This window comes from Saimiri boliviensis, chromosome 11 (assembly GCF_048565385.1).
Source record: "Saimiri boliviensis isolate mSaiBol1 chromosome 11, mSaiBol1.pri, whole genome shotgun sequence".
Taxonomy (NCBI): domain Eukaryota; kingdom Metazoa; phylum Chordata; class Mammalia; order Primates; family Cebidae; genus Saimiri; species Saimiri boliviensis.
Window position 1 is genome coordinate 97,017,204 of NC_133459.1, and position 20,571 is coordinate 97,037,774.

Here is a 20,571-nt window from a genome sequence, read left to right on the forward strand (position 1 = left end):
CAGGCCAACATTCAAATCCAGGAAATACGGAGAAATTATTTAAAGAGAAAGAAAATGATTTAGGTAAGAAATTCAGATCTCTATAAAGAAAAAAAGAGCAACAGCTGGTCTCAGTGTCTCACACCTGTAATCCCAGTGCTTTGGAGGCTGAAGTGTGAGGGTCACTTGAGGCCAGAAGTTCAAAACCAGCCTGGGTAACTTAGCAAGACCCCATCTCTACTTAAAAAAAAAAGAAAAGAAAAGAAAAAAGAGCATCAAAGCAGAAATAAGTGAAGGCTAAATAACTTTTATTTTTCTTATTCTTAATTGAGCTAACATATGTTTGTCAAAAATAATTATAGCAACAATGGGCCAGGTGCAGTGGCCCATGCCGGTAATCCCAGCACTTTGGGAGGCCAAGGCAGGTGGATCACTTAAAGTCAGTTCAAGCCAGCCTGACCAAAATGGTGAAACCCCATCTCTACTAAACATACAAAAATTAGCGGTGTCATGGCACACACCTGTAATTCCAGCTGTTCAGGAGACTAAGGCAGGAGAATCAGTTGAACCCAGAGGTGGAGGTGGCAGTGAGCCAAGATCATGCCACTGCACTCCAGCCTGGGCAACAGAATGAGACTCTGTCTCAAAAAAACAAACAAAAAATAGCAACAATGCACTAGATTATAAATGGTTACTTATGCTTTTATATTAAAGAAATGAATGACAACAATGATAAGAAAGATGAGAGGAGGCCGAGCCTGGTGACTCCCACCTGTAATCTCAGCACTTTGGGAGGCTGAGGGTGCATCACTTGAGGTCAAGTGTTCAAGACCAGCCTGGCCAACATGATGAAACCTCATCTCTACTAAATATACAAAAATTAGCTGGCTGTGGTGGTGAGTGCCTGTAATCTCAGCTATCAGGGGGGCTGAAGCACGAGAATCACTTGACCCTGGGAGGCGGAGGTTGTACTGAACCAAGATGGTGCCACTGCATACCATCCAGTCTGGGCAACAGAGCAAGACTCTGTATCAAAAAAAAAAAAAAAAAAAAATGGTGGGAGGAAAGAATTATAAGGTACTCATACTAACCTTGAAGCAGTATAGGGTTATTTGAAAGCAGATTTGGATTACTTGTAAATACATATTGCAAACTCTAGTGAAATCACTTTAAAAGTAAAAAAAGAGTATAACAAATATGATAAGAAAGGAGAGTAAATAGAATCACATAAAATGCTCAATTAAAACCACAAATGGCATAGAAAGAGTGAAAGACAAAAATAGGAACAAAGAACAGGACAACAAATAGAAAAACAGTAATGAATATGGTAGATAATAATCCAACTATGTCAATAATCACTTTGAATGACAATAGTCTAAATGACCAACTAAAAGATTGTCAGAGTGGATCAAAAAATACCCAACTATATGCTGTCTATAAAAAACTCCGTCTCAAAAAAAACAAAACAAAAAACAAAAACGACAACAAAAAAAAAAAACTTCTGCTCTACAAAAGAGCATGAGAATACAAGCCACACACTGGGAGAAAATGTCTGCAAAAGAAACATCTAATAAAGGACTGTTATAAATAAAGAGTCAAATATTCTTGTCTTTTTTCTTATTATTAAAACTCAACAATAAGAAAACAAGCAACCTGATTAAAAAGTGAGTCAAAGACCTTAACAGACACCTTACAAAAGGAGACACATAGATGTCAAATAAGAATATAAAAAGAGTAGCTATATTAATTTCAGACACAGCCAACTTCACAGCAAGAAAAGTTGTCAGATATAAAGAGAGCCATTTCAAAATGCTTTTAGAGCTGGGCACAGTGGCTTATGCCTGTAATCCCAGTACTTTGGGAGGCTGAGGCGAGAAGATCACTTAAGCCCAAGAGTTCAAGATCAGCTAGGCAACATAGCAAATCCCATCTCTACAAAAAAAAAAAAAAAAAAAACCTAGAAAAATTAGCCAGGCATGGTGGTACACATGTGTAGTTCCCACTACTCAGAAGCTGAGGTGAGAGGATTGCTTGAGCCCAAGAGTTCAAGACTGCAGTGAACTATGATCATATCATTGTACTCTAGTCTGAGTGACAGAGCAAGACCCTGTCAAAAAAAAAAAAGATGCTTTTTGGGTCAATTCTCCAAGAAGATAAAACCATTTTTAACATCTATAGGCCTAACAATACGGTGTCAAAATACATGAAGCAAAAACTGGTAGAACTGCAAACAGAAATTAATCCACTACGGTAGTTGAATATTTCAATATCTCTATCAGAAATGGACAGATCCAGCAGGCAGAAAATCAGTAAAACATGTAGGTTGAGTGTCCCTTATCCAAAATGCTTGGGACCAGAACAATTAATGTATCAGATTTCAGATTTTTTTTAGATTTTGGAATATTTGCATTGTGTTTACCAGTTGAGCATCCCCAATCTGAAAATCCAAAATCTGAAATGCTGCAGTGAGCATTTCATTTGAGCATCATTTTGGCACTCAGTTGGATTTTGGAGTATTTTAGATTTGGGATTTTTGGATTAGCATTGCTTAACCTGTAGTTGGATTCAATAAAACCATCAATCACCTTGACATCTAAAGACTACTTAATCAAACAATAACAGAATACATAGATTGCTCAAGCTCACATGGAACATTCATTAAGATAGACCATATTCTGGGCCATGAAACATACTTTAACAAATTTAAAAGATTATAAATCATGTAGTATCTGCTCTCAGATGACAATGGAATTAAACCAGAAATAAATAACAGAAAGATAGCTGGAAAATCACAAAACATCTGAAGATTAAACAACACACTTCTAAATACCACCTGAGTCAAAGAAGAAATATCAAGAATAACTCAAAATTATTTTGAACTAAATGAAAATGAAAACACATCTTTTTTTTTTTCTTTATTAAATAGTCATTTGTTTATTTATCTGTCAGTAGAGATGAGATCTCACTATGTTGCCCAGGCTGCTCTTAAGCTCCTGGGCTCAAGTGATCCTCCTGTCTCAGACTCCAAAAGTGCTGGGATTACAGGGAAAACACATCCTATCAAAATTCATGGGATACAGGATAAACTGAGACAAAAATTTATAGCACTGAATTCATAAATTGGAAAAGAATATCTGAAATCAATCTTCTAAGTTTCCACCATAGGCAACTAGAAAGAGAAAAGCAAATTAAATCCAAAATAAGCAGAAGAAAAGAAGTAATACAAATTAGAGTAAAAAACATGAAAGTGAAAATAGAAAACCAATATTTTTAAAAAATCAATAAAACAAAAATCTGGTTATTTGAAAAGATCAATAAAATCAATAAATCCTAGCCAGGCTAAGAAAAAGAGATAGAGAGGACTCAAATTACTGATACATAAATGAAAGAGGAGACATCACTACAAATCCCATGGATGTTAAAATGAAGAAATATTATGAACAATTCTATGCCCACAAATGTACTAACCTAAAGGGAATGAACCAACTGTCAAAAGACACAACTGCCAAAACTCACAGAATTAAAAATAGGCAATCTCAATAAGCCTGTATCTACTAAAGAAATTAAGACAATAATTAATAACCCTCCAAAACAGAAAGCACCAGGCCTGCCAGCTTCACTGGTAAATTCTAAAAACATTTAAGTAAGACATTATACCAATTGTCTACTATCTCTTTCAGAAGACAGAAGCAGAAGGAATATTTTTGAACTCATTCCATGATGCCAGCAGTACCCTAATACCAAAACCAGGCAAAGACATTATAAGAAAACTACAGACAAATATCACTCATGAACATAGATGCAAAAATACTCAACAAAATATTAGCAAATCAAATACAACAGTGTATAAAAGGACCCTGGCACAGTGGCACACACCTGAAATCCCAACTCCAGCTACTCAGGAGACTGAAGTGGGAGGACTGCTTGAGGCCAAGAGTTTGAGACTAGCCTGGGCAACATAGCAAGATCCCATATCTAAAAAGAAATTTTTAAAACTCTCTGGGTGCAATGCCACACACCTATAGTCTCAGCCACTAAGGTGGGTGAGGCAGGAGGATCACTTGAGCCCAGGAGTTCAAGGCTAGTGAGCTATGATCATGCCTGTGAATAGCCACTGCACTTCTAGCCTGGATGACAGAGCAAGATCCAGTCTAAAAAAAAAAAGGTGTAACAAAAATTACACAACACAACTTACACAGCACAACTTGATGCAGTCAAGTTATTCAAGGCTTGTTCAACATTTTAAATCAATTATTGTAATCCATCACATAACAGGCTAAAAAAAAAGATCATATCAATAGATACAGAAAAATCATTTGACAAAATCCAACACTCATTCATGATAAGAACTCTCAGTAAACTAGGCATAGAAGGGAACTTGCTCAACCTGGTAAAGAATATCTACAGAAACCTATAGCTAATATCATACTTAATGGTGAGAAACTAGAAGCCTTCCCACTAAGATCAGGAACAAGGCAAGGATGTTCCTTCTCACCATTCTTTTTCAACATTGTACTTAAAGTTTTAATTAATAACAATAAAACAAGAAAAGGAAACAGAGATACAGATTGAGAAGAAAGAAATAAAACTATTTTTGTTCACAGATAACATAACTGTCTATATAGAGAATCTGAAAAAATCAACAACAAAAAAATCCTGGAACTAATAAGCAATTATAGCAAGGTTGCATGATGTTGGGAGAAGCAGCAAAGGAGAAAGGACTTACAGAGTGCCTTCATAAATTGGTTATGAGTAACATATAAACTGGGAACAACAAAGCACAGCAAACTGCAGGAGGCCTCTGGAGAGGCAAACTTGTCCATGCCTCGTGTTCCAGTGCAGGGTGACCTAGGCTCTGTTACCATGAACATTGTACTCAAGGACATAAAGCTGCTACATAACACTATGACGTAGCCAGACTTGTAGGCTCCTTGTGAGGCCTGAGATCTACCAGCTGCACACAGATAATAGGCTAAAGATAACCACATGTTCTTGTTTTGTGAAACTCCTGAAACCACTACTGTTATCAGTCTTTAGAATGACACACCAGTTCTAGCTCACTAGTTCACTAACAGCTCACTGATTCACTCCACCATCACGTCACCCTCTCCCCACCATCACTCCACCCCTACCCTATAGATCAAAGTAACTGTAATCAATAAATAGTGTGAGATATCAGAGCTCAGGGCCTTCACTGTCTCCTCCAGTAATGAGTGATGACCCCCTGGTCCCACTTTCTCTCTTAATCTTTTTCTCATTCCTTTGTCACCACTGAACTCAGGGTACTCACAGGTGATGTGGGGGCTGGTTCCCTACAGCACAATACAGAGTTAATATATAGAAGTCAATCACTTTTTATACACCAGCAATGAATAAGCAGAATTTGAAATTGAAAACACAATACCATTTACATTAGTATACAAAACAATGAAATACTTAGGTACAAATCTAACTAAATATGTGCAAGATCTATTTGAGGAAAACTATAAAATTTTGATGAAAACAATCAAAGAATAATTAAATCAATAGAGAAATATTCCATGATCTTGGGTAGGAAGATTCAATATTGTCAAGATGTCAATCTTTCCCAACTTGATCTACAGATTCAGTGCAATCTCAATAAAAATTTCAGCAAGTTACACGGTGGATATCTACAAGCTGATTCTAAAGTTTATATGGTGAGGCAAAAGACTCAGAATAAGCCAATACAGTATTAAAGGAGAAGAACAAAGTTCAAGACTTACTATAAAGCTATAGTAATCAAAATAGTGAGGGATTAGTGGGAAAAAAAAAAAAAAAAGACAAAGAGACCAATGAAACAAAATAGAGAGCCCATAAATAGACCCAAATAAATATAGTCAACTGATCTTTGACAAAGGAGTAAGAGCTATATAATAGGGAAAGATGGTCTTTTCAACAAATTATGCTGAAACAAGTGTACATCTACATGCCAAAAAGAAAAAAAAACAATCTGGACACAGATCTTACAACCTTCGCAAAAATCAACTCAAATGTGTCATAGATCAAAATGTAAAATACAAATGAAAAAACTCTGAGATAAATAAGAGGAAACCTGGATGGTCTTGGGTACCATAATGACTTTTTTTTTTAGATACAATACCAAAGATACAATCCATGGAAGAAATAATTCATAAGCTGGACTTCATTAAAATTAAAACTTCTGCTCTACAAAAGTAAATATCAAGAGAATGAGAACAAGTCACAGACTGGGAGGAAATGTCTGCAAAAGAAACATCTGATAAAGGACTGTTATCTATAATATACAGACTCAAAATTTTAAGTCTTTTTTCTTATTGTTGACTAAAACTGAACAATAAGATAACAAGCAACCTGATTAAAAAGTGGGCCAAAGACATTAACAGACACCATGCCAAAGGAAACATACAGATGGCAAATAAGCATATGAAAAGATTCTCATCATATGTCATCAGAGAAATGCAATTTAGAACAACGAGATACCAATACACACCTACTCAAACAGCCAAAATCCAGAACTTTGACAACACCAAATGCTGGTGAGAGTATAGAACAATAGAAACTCTCATTCACTGCTGATAGAAATAAAAACTTGTATATCCACTTTGGAAGACAGTTTGGAAGTTTCTCACAAAACTAAATATACTTTCACCATATAATCCAGGAATTGTGCTCCTTGGTATTTACCCAAAGGAGTTTAAAATGTCCACACAAAAGCCTGCATGTGGATATTTGTAGGAGGCTTATTCATAACTGCCAAAGCTTGGAAGCAACCAAGATGTCCTTTGGTAGGTAAATGAATAAACTGTGGTATTCTAAACAATGAATAGAATATTATTCAGTGCTTAAAAAATGAGCTATCGGCCGGGCGCGGTGGCTCAAGCCTGTAATCCCAGCACTTTGGGAGGCCGAGGTGGGTGGATCACAAGGTCGAGAGATCGAGACCATCCTGGTCAACATGGTGAAACCCCGTCTCTACTAAAAATACAAAAAGTTAGCTGGGCGTGGTGGTGCATGCCTGTAATCCCAGCTACTCAGGAGGCTGAGGCAGGAGAATTGCCTGAGCCCAGGAGGCGGAGGTTGCGGTGAGCCGAGATCGTGCCATTGCACTCCAGCCTGGGTAACAAGAGCGAAACTCCGTCTCAAAAAAAAAAAAAAAAAAAAAAATGAGCTATCAAGTGATGAAAAGACATGGAGGAAACTTGAATGAATACTACTAAGTGAACGAAACCAATCTGAAAAGCCTACATACTATAGGATTCCAACTATATAACATTCCAGAAAAAGCAAAATTATGGAGACACTTAAAAGATCAGTGGTTACTGGAGTAGGTTTTAGAGGATCAACACAAAGTCCACAAATTTTAGGGCAATGAAACTATTCTGTATTATACTATAATGGCAGACATATTTGTACAAACCCATGGAATATACAACACCAAGAATGAACACTAATGTAAACTATGAACTTTGAACAATTATGATGTGCCAATGTAGGTTCATCAATTGTTAACAAATGTGCCACTCTGGTCAGGTATGTTGATAATGGGGGAGGCTATACATGCATGGGGCAAAAGCTTTGAAAACTGGACTCTGCATTAACCACTACCCAAGTCCCAGAATTAACCTTCAGTAGAACATACATAAAATAGACCCAGGGCAACACAGCAAAGGCATTGAAAATTGAACTGATATTGGAACTCCCACATCGAAAAGGCAAGACAAAACCTATTCTGAACCTAAGTGAGCTGACTGGCTGACAGAAAATAAATAAACATTCTCTAGAAAAATCTTAAGAGGACTCAGAATCTCATAACATAATATTCAAAATGTCCGGGATATGATCCAGAATTAACACTCAATGAACTAGGAAAATGTAACCATTCTAAGTCTCAAATTATTATCTAAGATAGCTGATGAGATAATCAATAAAATTAGGATTTATGGGGAAAAAAGGACCACAAAAATGGACCCCAAGTTATTCTAGATACTGGCATTACTGGATACAACTATGTTTATTACATTCATAGAGATAAAAAGTTGAGCTTTAAAAAGACAGCAAAGAGCTTAAAACTCTGGAAAGTGATATTACATATTTTTAAAGAACCAGCTAATACTCAACCAGAAAATGTAATAACAGAAATTAAGACTCCAACTGATAAATTTTAAAACAGACAAGAATTAACTAAATAGAAAATCAGTAAACTAGAAAGAGAGGTTAGAAGAAATTATGTGGGCCAGGGCAGTGGCTAATATCTATAATCCCAAAATTTCGGGAGGCCAAGGTGGGCAGATCACTTGAGCCCAGGAGTTTGAGTCTATCCTGGGCAACATGGCAAAACCCTGTCTCTACAAAAAATACAAAAATTAGCCTGGCATGGTGGTGTGCACCTGTAGTCCCAGCTACTTGAGAAACAGGTAAGAAGATTGTTCGAGCTTGGGAAGCAGGGGTTATAATGAGCCAAGATGGAACCACTGTACTCCAGCCTGGGAAACAGTGTGAGACCCTAAAAAATAAAAGAAAAAGAAAGAAAAAAAGAAAAAAAAGTATCCTGAGTGGAGTACAGTGAGAAAAAAGATGAAAAATACGTATAGAGTCAGAAATACAAAACAGTGGCCTCATTGTTGTGACCTGTAAAGATTGAACAGGCTCTCATCTCAGGGACTTTGCACTTGAATGCTTCCTCTGCCTGAAAAATTATTTCCCAAAATAGATGGCTCATTCCCTTAACTTTATTCAGGCCTCTACCCAATGTCACTTAATCAGAAAAAACTTCCCAATTACCCTGTACCAAAATGTTCTCTCTTTACGCATGTATCACCTAACATATATTTTATATATTCATTAGTGAACTATATCTTCCCCCTCACTAGAATGTATACTCTCTTTTTTTACTTTAACTTCTAGGATACATGTGCAGAACATGCAGGCTTGTTACACAGGTATACATGTGGTGGTTTGCTGCACCTATTAACCCATTGTATAGGTTTTAAGCCCCACATGCATTAGTTATTTGTCTTAATGTTCTCCCTCCCCTTTACCCCCATATCCCGACAGGCCCCAGTGTGTGATGTTCCCCTCCCTGTGTCCATGTGTTCTCATTGTTCAGCTCCCATTTATAAGTGGAGAACATGCAATGTTTGGTTTTCTGGTCCTGCGTTAGTTTGCTAAGAATAATGGCTTCCAGCTTCATCCATGTCTCTGCAAAGGACATGAACTCATTCTTTTGCAGAAAAAATATAAACAACCCCATCAAAAAGTAGGCAAAGGATATGAATAGACACTTCTCAAAAGAAGACATTTATTCAGCCAACAAACATATGAAGAAAGCTTATCATTAATAGTCATTAGAGAAATGCAAATCAAAACCACAAGATACCATCTCATGCCAGTTAGAATGGCGATTATTAAAAAGTCAGGAAACAACAGATGCTGGAGAGGCTGTGGAGAAATAGTAACATTTTTTACCCTGTTGGTGGGAGTGTAAATTAGTTCAACCATTGTGGAAGACCGTGTGGCAATTCCTCAAGGATCTAGAACCAGAAATACCATTTGACCCAGCAATCCCATTACTGGGTACATACCCAAAGGATTATAAATCATTCTACTATAAAGACACATGCACACATATGTTTATTGCAGCACTATTTAAAATAGCAAAGACTTGGAACCAAACCAAACGTCCATTAATGACAGACTGGATAAAGAAAATGTGGCACATATACACCATGTAATGTATACTTTTGTAAGAGTAGAGACTTTGTTCACTGCTGTTTTTCATCAGCATCTAGAAGATTTCATAACATAGCAGGCACTAAAAAAATTGAATGAATGAATAAAAAAAGGTAAAAACACAGTAACAAAAAGACTGGTCAACAACTTAAGGCAGGAATCTGGATACAGTTTACACTAACAATAAGGCAAGTATCAAGACTTTTTTTTTTCTTTTTTATCTTTTTTTTTTTTAACTCAGCACAAAAACCTGAATAAGTATCAAGAATTTTTTTTTTTTTTAATATTTTAGCTGGGCATAGTGGCTCACACGTGTAATCCCAGCACTTAGGGAGGCTGAGAAGGGCAGATCACAAGATCAAGAGATCAAGACCATGCTGACCAACATGGTGAAACCCCATCTCTACTAAAAATACCAAATATATATATATATTAGCTAGGCATGGTGGCATGCCTGTAGTCCCAGCTACTCGGGAGACTGAGGCAGGAGAATAGCTTGAACCCGGGAGGCAGAGGTTTGCAGTGGCCGAGATCAGGCCACTCCACTTAGCCTACTGACAGAACGAGACTCCACCTCAAAAAAAAAAAAGAAAAAAACACTTGCTACATGTCACATCAAGACATACCCCAACTTTAGTTTATTAAAGAGATCACCTTGAAAAATGTAACTTCCTCATAAACTGATCTCTAACTTAGCTAAAATCTAAATGTAAGAAAAAAAGAACTATCAGACTTGTCTCTCTAACCCAAGCTATTTTCTGCAAGACAGCCCATGTACTATCCCTCTACCCTATCACTGTACTTTTCACCACTTTTTATATCTAGGCAGAAAAATTAATCTTTTTTTTTTTTTTTTTTTTTTTTGAGACAGAGTTTCGCTCTTGTTACCCAGGCTGGAGTGCAATGGCGCGATCTTGGCTCACCGCAACCTCCGCCTCCTGGGTTCAGGCAATTCTCCTGCCTCAGCCTCCCTAGTAGCTGGGACTACAGGCGTGCGCCACCATGCCCAGCTAATTTTTGTATTTTTAGTAGAGACGGGGTTTCACCATGTTGACCAGGATGGTCTCGATCTCTCAACCTCGTGATCCACCCACCTCGGCCTCCCAAAGTGCTGGGATTACAGGCGTGAGCCACCATGCCCCGCCAAAATTAATCTTGAATGTTGAATACATTGGATATAATAGAGGAGCTGGTTGTGGTATGGTACATTCTGAAAGATATATATAGGTTTAAAAAGCAAGGTCCTACAGGCAGGGATAAGGATTAAAAAAAAACCTGACCGGGCACGATGGCTCACACCTGTAATTCCAACACTTTGGGAGGCCAAGGCAAGCAGATCACCTGAGGTCAGGAGTTCGAAACCAGCCTGGCTAACATGGTGAAATACCATTTTTACTAAAAATATATTAAAAATTACCTGGGCATGGTGGTCTGCACCTGTAATCCCAGCTACTAGGGAGGCTGAGGCAGGAAAACTACTTGAACCCAGGAGGTGGAGATTGCAGGTGAGCTGAGATCACACCATTGCCCTCTAGCTTGAGCAACAAAAGCAAAACTCCATCTCAAAACAACAGCAAAAAAAGAATAAAAAAATCTAACAGTGGATGCTAGAAATAATGACAATAATAATAATAAAATGGCCTACATTTATTGAGTACTTTGCATTGTTCTAAGCATATTTATTAACATTTACTTCTCAGGACAATACTAAGAGGCTTTAGTTAATAAACAGAGTGACAAGCAGAGAGACTACATAATTTTCAAATTATTCATAATTCAAATTATTCAAGCTCCCCAGGTAGACAGATACTGAAAGTCTAAATTTGAGCACAGCCTGTCTAATCGTTAAGCCCAAACTGTTAAGTAGTAAGCCGCATAATATAAATTAAAATTTTTAGCTGAGAAAAATAGAGAATATCCTGAAAAAGCAGGTAGACAGTATTTCCCAATGAATTCTTGCCAGAAACAAAGTAGAGCCAGTGTCAAATTAATGGCAAAAATGAAGACTATTATTTTTTATCATCAGACAGTTTTATTTTTGATCAAAATGGGAAATAATCCTACTTCACAATTAAAAAATGAAAACGTGTAAAAATTTTAAAACTGTTCTTTAACATACATAACACAACCATATTAGAATATTTTAAAAGAATGTTTCTTTAGAAAAAAATTGAGAATTCTATTTAGATTGAAAATAAACATTGCATCACTGTTCATAAGTACAATGGCTTTAGCAAAGCCTCTACCAGTATTTTCTATTATGAACATGGCTATGTATCTTATTCTTGATTCAATTTCCTAGTTATTCCAGATAGAAGTTAGTCTCAAAATCATCCCTTACCTGAAACCAGGATTAACTATAAATCTCAAGAGTATACCTTTTGAAATATATTACCTTTCAAAAAGTTTTGAGCTTTCAGAACTCAAAGAACTGTGATTCTCCTTACTACTTACATAATAATAGTCTGAGCCACACGTTATTGGTTCAAATCAAAATTGGTTCCAAAAAGTAAAAAGACAATGTCTTCCCCTCTTCACCTCTACCAGTAAAATAATAAATTGATAAAATCACATAAAACAAGAAAGATACTTACATTTCTTTGTTTTTTCTGCAGATCTAGCACAGGTTTCTTTGAGTAGATTACATAAATGCTTTGTAGCATTATTCCTGAAACAAAGGAAAGAGTTTGCTTATGTGTAATCTGATCTCAAAGCAAAATCACATATGTAAGTTATGAAATATATTGTTATAATTTTTAAGAAATTTAAAAAATATTACATTTGGTATATATCACATATTATTCATAAATGACTATATGAAGAAAAGGTGGGTTGATTGTACTACTAGCAAAGATAATTTAGTAACTGCCTCCCTTTAAAAGTAAAAGTTCTAGTAACTGGCCACTAAAATAAATAAACAAATAAAAATGACAATTCCTTAACAAGTTTCTACCCAAGTTGCTATCAATAAACTTTCAGAAGACAGGTAAGACAGGTCCAGATTTGCCTAAGGAAAATAATGAGAATAGGTTGGGCCATTCATTAACAAATTAATGTTGTATATATCTAACCTTCAAAACACAAAATAAGGTAACTTTCTGATTAGGCATTCATTATGTGAATAACAAGACCTGTGGCTATCTTCACATTACTAACACATACGGCAGTTAGATTTAATTTTCTAACTTAACACTTTTCTGTAGAAATAAACTGTTGCATTTTTTAAAAAAAGTAAGAATTAACTTGGAACTAAGTTGAGCCCTATTTTATAAGTACTGTACTCAAGGCAGTAGTGAAACAGACAATATACATAGGTAGTTGTAGGTACAGAATTATCAGGCATCTTTTTTGACACCAAGGAATGTTTCTTCCTGATGCCTGACATTTTAATAAGTAAAGTTATTAGTCAGTGACCACAGTTTGCCCAGCACAAGAATCTATGTTTTCCTTTTTCCATAGCACTCAGGTATAATTCTACTTATAAATTTATATTATATAACATGTAGAAAGTGCTCAACAAGTTTTCAAAAATTATTTTAGTAGTAAATTTGGAATTTAAAAATTGTGGAAAGAACAAATTAATTAAATCACTACTTACTCTTTTATTAAATCTTTATTTTCTTGAATTCCTTCTTCTAATTTCAAACTTACTTTTTCATTTCCAAACTAATTTATAAAACAGAAGAATAGTTCACCACATTTTGCTTATTAGCAAAAATAAACATGAATATAATCATTAAGCAGCATTTTTTACCAATTCACAACATAGTCTAAAAGAATTATTTTCTTTCCACATAAAAAGGAAACCTTTTTGTAATAGTATGATTTCCCTTAAGAAGATGGCCATCAATCTGAAATAATATTGGCTAAATCATCTCCAAAAAACATTCAACAATATTTTAATGCAATATTATCTAAATATTTTGAAGTAATGTTTTTTATTTGTCCTAACCCAATGTCGCATTTTCTCAGCTTTTTTTTACTTCATGCTACATATAAAGTTACACAGTTTCAAATTTAAAGTGTGATCTACAACTACTGTATTCTAATATAAGAGAAGATATTTATATCAAACAAAACATCAATAGGAATAAAAATTAAAATTATAAGTTAGAATCATTAAATCAATCTTTATCTAGAGTGATTTATTTTTTCCCTAATCATTTGCATTAAGCATTACACAACTTACCCTCTATGCTCATTCTTAAAGTTTAAATGTATCTAGTACTGATGTAACTTTTAAAAAGCATTATCCTTAAAATATTCATCACAAAAACAAGATCAACCCAAGTTATCCCAAATAATACTCTACTTTCAACAGTATTATAAGATTTACTATTTACAATTCAAAATTTTGTCATACCTGCAGTTCCTGAATGGCTTTTCGCTGTGCTTCAATTATCTTTCTGTTTTCTTGCAACTTATTTTCTTTCTGCCTCAGTTCAGCTTCTGTACTTATTTTCCACTTTTTTATCTTTTCAGCCTCCTTATACAGTTTTGAATACACTCTGCTCAATGACTCTGATTTCTATTAAAATAGGTTTTCAAAAATTAATTGTTCAGAATTCTAATATAACTAAACTATGGCTGCCTACTGAAAATATTTATATACTAAGAGTTGAGACCAAATCTCTCCTCAATTTAAGCACTAGTAGCATACTGAAAGCAACATTAACTCTTTTAAAACTACTAAGGCAATATTAACTACTTCACTAAAGTTATTGGTCACTTGACTGAATTACACCTTGCTGAATAAAATGAAATGGCTCCATAGAAGTATTTTAGTTAGCGAGAGAATCTGGCTAGTTAAAAGCTAAAATAAATCACTCTATAAGAAATCTACAAATCTTAATAATGGTCTTGAAATGCTTTGATTACACAAACAGTTTGAAGATTCACTAAAGGACATGAAGTTTAAAATTATAATGAAAAGAAAAATAAAAGTGAACACAAAATATAATTTTCATCAAGTCTGATGTTTTATGCAGAATTCTTGCCTTTTTAAAAATCCACATTATATTGTAAATATCAGTTTTTTTAAATCACATCAATTTCTGCTGGTCTATAACTTTTTCTTATCATAATATGTAAAGAAGTACTATATTTTTACATTCTGTGATACTATAATCACAGCAATAAACATAGAATACCTTACCAGGTTATGGAATTTCTCTTCCTTTTAAAGACATCTATATGCCATAAATAAGAAATATTTTATAACAAAAATCAAAAGTATAACTAAAATCAAAAGTACATATGTCCTACAAATTCCTTATACAATAAACCAGCCAACCAGTCAATTCCATCTATTAATTAAAGGCTGCTCTTGTAAACTACTGTCTCAATTCTTAGCCTTTTCATGTATAGTACCCATTCCCTTCTTGAGTTTACAGTTTAAAATTAAATTGCCTCTACATAAATGGAACTTTGACAACCCAAAAAATACAGAAGTGGAAAAAAAGGTTTTAAAGGACATATTTTTTTTTTCTTTATTGCATTTTAGGTTTTGGGGTACATGTGATGAACATGCAAGATTGTTGCATAGGTACACACATGGCAGTGTGGTTTGCTGCCTTCCGTCAACAAACATATGAAAAAATGCTCATCATCACTGGTCATCAGAGAAATGCAAATCAAAACCACATTGAGATACCATCTCACACCAGTTAGAATGGCGATCATTAAAAAATCGGGAAACAACAGATGCTGGAGAGGATGTGGAGAAATAGGAACACTTTTACACTGTTGGTGGAAATGTAAATTAATTCAACCATTGTGGAAGACAGTGTGGCGATTCCTTAAAGGACATATCTTAAAGCATTAATCAAATAATAATCCTTTTGAAGCTTCAAAAGAAATATACATATAGTTAATAAGTTATATTCCAATTACAAGAAATTTAGTATGAATGGGAAATCTTCTGACCTCCAAATCAGAGTCTTTTAGTCCTTCCTGATAGTGACAGTCAGAATTACCAACCTAAAAAAAAAAACGCTTCTATAAGAAAATACTACTGATAAAAGCTTCCAAATAATAACAATTAAATACAGAAGACCAGTAATGCAACAACGGAATACTTTTTTCTTCTTCAAATAAGCAGTTCATTATCTAAACAGATTATATCTATATGTACTATGCTTAACTAACCTGCTCAAGCATGGGCAAGAAATTAACTTTTTGTAAAGCAGGATCTGCAAGATAAAAGACAACAGGTATTAAATATGCCAACATCTTTTTTCTCTACTTTTTTTGTTGTGGGGAGAGAGAGGGTCTGGCTCTATTGCCTAGACTGGAGGGCAGTGGTGCCATCATGGTTCACTGCAGCTTCAAAGCCTACATTTCTAGGGTTCAAGTGATCCTCCCACCTCAGCCTCCCTGGTAGCTGGGACTGTGGGCATATGCCACCATGTTCAGCTAGTTTTTGGAGGGGGGGGGTTGTCTTTTTGTTTGTTTGTTTTGTACAGACAGGGTCTCCTTACATTGCCCGGGCTGGTCTCAAGCTCCTGGCCTCAAGTGATCCCCCTGCCTCAGCCTCCCTCCGAAAGTGCTGCAATTACAGGTGTTAGCCACTGCGTCCAGTTTTATTTTATATATTAAGTATTATATCTAGCTTACATGTCAAGGATACTAATCTATAGTTGTGTTATATTTTCAATAACTAGCTATGTATATAACAAAATATTTCTATATAAGCTGATGCACTGCTTTTCCAGGCTCCTACCTGAATCAATGTTTTCTCCATTTTTGGAGAGATTAGTCATTGCAAATGGAAACTCAAAATCATCTTCAGTACATTTGTTGAAACTCTAGAAACACAAAGAAGTTTTTAAACATGCTGTTTCATACCACTCTGATACTAGCACTGTAATATATACATATGTAATATACATCTGCTTAAAGAGGTTACTATAATTGCAAACTCTTTAATGTACGTACAATGTTTAAAATGTCAAATGCCTTTTCTATATAAACAAAGAAAAATTCTAATTAGGTATTTCCACTTGTAAGATGAAGCTAAACTATAAATTACTCAATATATGGCTTTGTATTCAAGAATAGTAAATCTAATTAGCATGAATAATAGATTTCTTCAATTTATGATTTCCTTGATAGAATTAAAGATTGTCTTCATTGAATAGCATTTAATAATATATTCTTGCCTATGCAGTCATAATAAATTTTTACAGTATATAAAAGTAAAATATTCATTGCATTATTGCATCTCCAATATGAAGACCCACATGATAATTTTTTTAAATAATTTTTTTAAAGCTCTGTTTTGCCTGAGAAACTTGGTATAATTCCTCCTATCCAATGATAAGTCTATTACATAAATGAATTTCCCTCTTTGTCCTATCCACCAGGAAGCTCAGAGCCAAATCGGAAGCTCAGAACACGAATTAGTACTCATATATAGGCATTTGTCCAAATAGTCCTCATTTTCCTTGACAATTTTCCTAATCTTCTCCTAACATACTCTACTATCCCATAGTATCTGTCCTATAAATTGCCTCGAATTAAATGCGGAAAGAAGGAAGATTAAAATAAGCAGGTTCCACAATGTATGCAGAGTTCTACGGCAGCAGCAGTTACGAACGACGCCTACACAATAATGCTCGCCGTTCATGTAAAGCAATGGGATGCAAAATTCTTGGGTAAATGAGACCATCTGTTGAAAAGAAGCAATTGTAAAATAACACGAGGAACAAAGTGCACTTTTCCTCATCCCCTCAAGTTAAGAGTCCAGTCAAGAGTCACATGGAAGTTTACCTTGAAGAAAGTGGAATCCCCCCCCAGGGTGTGAGGTTTCACGGCAGACACCTGGCTGCTGCTGAATCTCGGTGGTATGAACAATGCAAAGGACTTTGGATTTTCCATTCTCTCCGTTCCCGTTGTAGATTTCTCTGCCCCGGGGGACGGGAGGGGAAGGAAAGTTTTTCACCTCGTGCCATTAAATACATTATGTATTCTTGAAAGTGATGTTTTACAAACTAAATGACTAAAGAAAGGAACCCACGGGGCTCTCGCTGCAGTGGAGAGTCCTACAAGGTGGGTTACCGCGGGGCGGGCAAGGGGGCAACCCTTCGTTTCCCTCCCCCTTTCCCCCCCACCGACCGCCGCCACGCTGGCAGCCTGAAAAGGAAGCCCGTTCCCTTCTCCAGCGCCATTAAATTCCATCCCAGCGCCAAGAGGAACTGTCTCAAGATCCTGGACCGCCACCGAAAAGGAGACGGCGACAGGCAGCGGCGGGGAGGTGCAAGAGCACACTATCGCCCCGCTCGGGGCTCCGCCCCCAGGAAAAGAACTCGGCGCACCTGCCCTCGCCTTGGAAGAACTAGTGGGAAACCGCGGGCTCCATGCCCACGCGAACTGCTTCCTACGGTCTGTGAGGACAGCAGAAAGAACCAAAAGCTCCCGCCTCAGAACCTCAGAAAAGGCGGGAAATAGCTCCGCCTGAGCCACCCGGAGCGTGTGTGCCCCCGGCGGCTGGCGAGTTAACGGCTAAATAACCGTCGCCGCGTGGGCGTGCCAGGCTCGCAGCCCCTGGATCTCGCGAGATTTCCCCCTCTTCGCTGGGAGCGATTCTGCCTCGGATTCTGTATTTCCTTGGAGTCGAAGTTCTCGAAGCTTCTGCCATTGTCACAGAATGCTGGGGAAACTGTCAGGCGCTAGGACAGACTAACGCTGAGAGTGAAACACCCATCTCTGCCCTCCAAGAGGTCGCCATCCTAGGAAGGAAACCGATGGGCAATTACAGTGCCGTACAATCGTTTAGGGTGACTTCTGTGATGAAAACGTAGGGACAGTGGCTCGTGGGGTGGCGGGAGGAGTCACAGGCAGCTCCACAGATGGGGCGTGCTTCTGTTACTGCTTCGCACAATGAGTGAGTGGAGAGTGGGTTAGGCCAGCCCGGTGGCTCACGCCTGCACCCCCAACGCTTTGGGAGGCCACGGCGAGAGGACTGCCTGAGCCCAGGAAGGAGTTCAAGACTAGTCTGGGCAACACAGTGAGACCCTGCCTCCCCTACAATAGCCGGGTGTGGGGGCGCGCACCTGTGGTCCCCAGCTACTGGAAATACCGAGGCGGGAAGATAGCTTGAGTCCTGGAGACTGAGGCTGCAGTGAGCTAATGATCCTGCCACTGGCTCCACCCCGGGCAACAGAGCCAGATTCTGTCTCCGAGAGACAGAGGAGAAAGAGGGAGGGGTGGGGGGAGCAGAGAGAGTGGGGAGAGGGAGACGGAAAGGGAATGGGAGAAGAAGGGTATTGCGGGCTGAGGGAAGGCGAGCAAAGGCGTTGGAGTTGTCAGATTAGTACAGCTAAGTCCAGGAAGAGTGCTGTCTGAGGATTAAGTGGGGAAAATGGCAAGAGATGACACTAGAGATTTAAAGACCAAGGATTAACTGGGCGCAGTGGCTCATGCCTGTAATCCCAGGAATTGGGGACGCCAAGGTGGGCAGATCACTGGAAGTTCAGAGTTTGAGACCAGCCTGGCCAACATGGAGAAACTCCATCTCTAGTAAAAATACAAAATTAGCCAGGCACGGTGGCACACGCCTGTAGTCCCAGCAAGTTTGGAGGCTGAGGCAAGAGAATCGTTTGAACCTCCGGGGAGGCAGAGGTTATCAAGATGGCGCCACTGCATTCCAGCCTGGGCCATAGAGTGAGACTCCGTCTCAAAAACAAAAATAAATCGAGTATTATAGAAAGGCCTTGGGAAAGTGTGTTTTGATTTTAGACTTTGAGGATGGCGATCTTGAAGAATTTCCAGCAGAAAGGATGGCACGATCAAGTTCAGAAGAAAACTTGTAGTATGAAGAATGGTTTAGGCTTAAGAGACTAGACAGAATAGGGAGGCAGTTTCAACAGCCTGCGTGACACAGGAGAACCTGAGCTACGACCTGGGCAGTGGAGCTGAAGAGGAGGTGTCAAATGTAAAAAAATATCTAAGAAGTAAAATTAATAGAATTTGATAACTTTTTAATAGTAAGAAGTGAAAGAAAGGGAGAAGTCTATGATGACTGCCTGGTTTCAGGCTTAAGTAACTAGCTATTATCATTATCCTAGTGCTAAGTAACCTAATTTTGAGCAATACGATAACGACCTCCGTTTTGGATGTAATATTGACTTTGTTTTCCAGCTTTCTCTGGGCATCATAATATAATTGATGCTTTTTCTAAGGACTTTAGCAATATTTTTAATAATTCATTTTTATAAAGTAATCAGAAACAATCATTCCTGATGAAACAGAATTTTTGAGCAGTAAAGAATGATCCAGTTTAACTCTTTCACTTTACTATTTAAGGAAACGGAGTCTAGATACCCTGAAAAAGATAAGATACTTCCTCAGAGAGATAATACCAAGGATATACACAAAGCACCACGTGGGGCAATAATTGACCTAATTAAAACTTTTCAATTGAGGGTATAAATCTAATATCTCAGGTTTTACAACAGTGAAAAATTCAACTATTGTCACTTGTTTCTTTTTTTTTTTTTTTTTTTTTTTTTTGAGACGGAGTTTCACTCTTGTTACCCAGGCTGGAGTGCAATGGCGCGATCTCGGCTCACCGCAACCTCCGCCTCCTGGGTTCAGGCAATTCTCCTGCCTCAGCCTCCTGAGTAGCTGGGATTACAGGCACGCGCCACCACGCCCAGCTACTTTTTTGTATTTTTAGTAGAGACGGAGTTTCACCATGTTGACTAGGATGGTCTCGATCTCTTGACCTCGTGATCCACCCGCCTCGGCCTCCCAAAGTGCTGGGATTACAGGCTTGAACCACCGCGCTCAGCCTTGTGCTAGTATCTTTAACCTGCAAGATCAGCTTTGCAATGTTTTTGAACCAATCTTGAGAACACAGTC

The 20,571-nt window shown here is 37.3% G+C and overlaps 1 protein-coding gene across 3 annotated transcripts in view; it reads right to left on the reverse strand.

The window, feature by feature from the left end:
* The window catches only part of SYCP1 (synaptonemal complex protein 1), a 113,462-nt gene extending 95,273 nt beyond the window's left edge, over positions 1–18,189 (reverse strand). For 2 of the 3 annotated variants that reach the window (XM_003933505.4, XM_010344057.3), the window contains exons 1-8: positions 18,034–18,189; positions 17,479–17,610; positions 16,430–16,514; positions 15,856–15,899; positions 15,634–15,687; positions 14,072–14,236; positions 13,307–13,374; positions 12,303–12,376 (exon numbers count right to left, since the gene is read on the reverse strand). In XM_003933505.4, coding sequence (XP_003933554.1) covers positions 12,303–12,376; positions 13,307–13,374; positions 14,072–14,236; positions 15,634–15,687; positions 15,856–15,899; positions 16,430–16,514; positions 17,479–17,586 — 598 coding nt within the window. In that variant the 5' untranslated portion in view covers positions 17,587–17,610; positions 18,034–18,189. Of the gene's footprint in view, positions 1–12,302; positions 12,377–13,306; positions 13,375–14,071; positions 14,237–15,633; positions 15,688–15,855; positions 15,900–16,429; positions 16,515–17,478; positions 17,611–18,033 lie in introns of those variants that run through there. The other variant, XM_074381518.1, reaches the window with a different exon arrangement.
* Between the last annotated feature and the right edge of the window lie 2,382 nt (positions 18,190–20,571).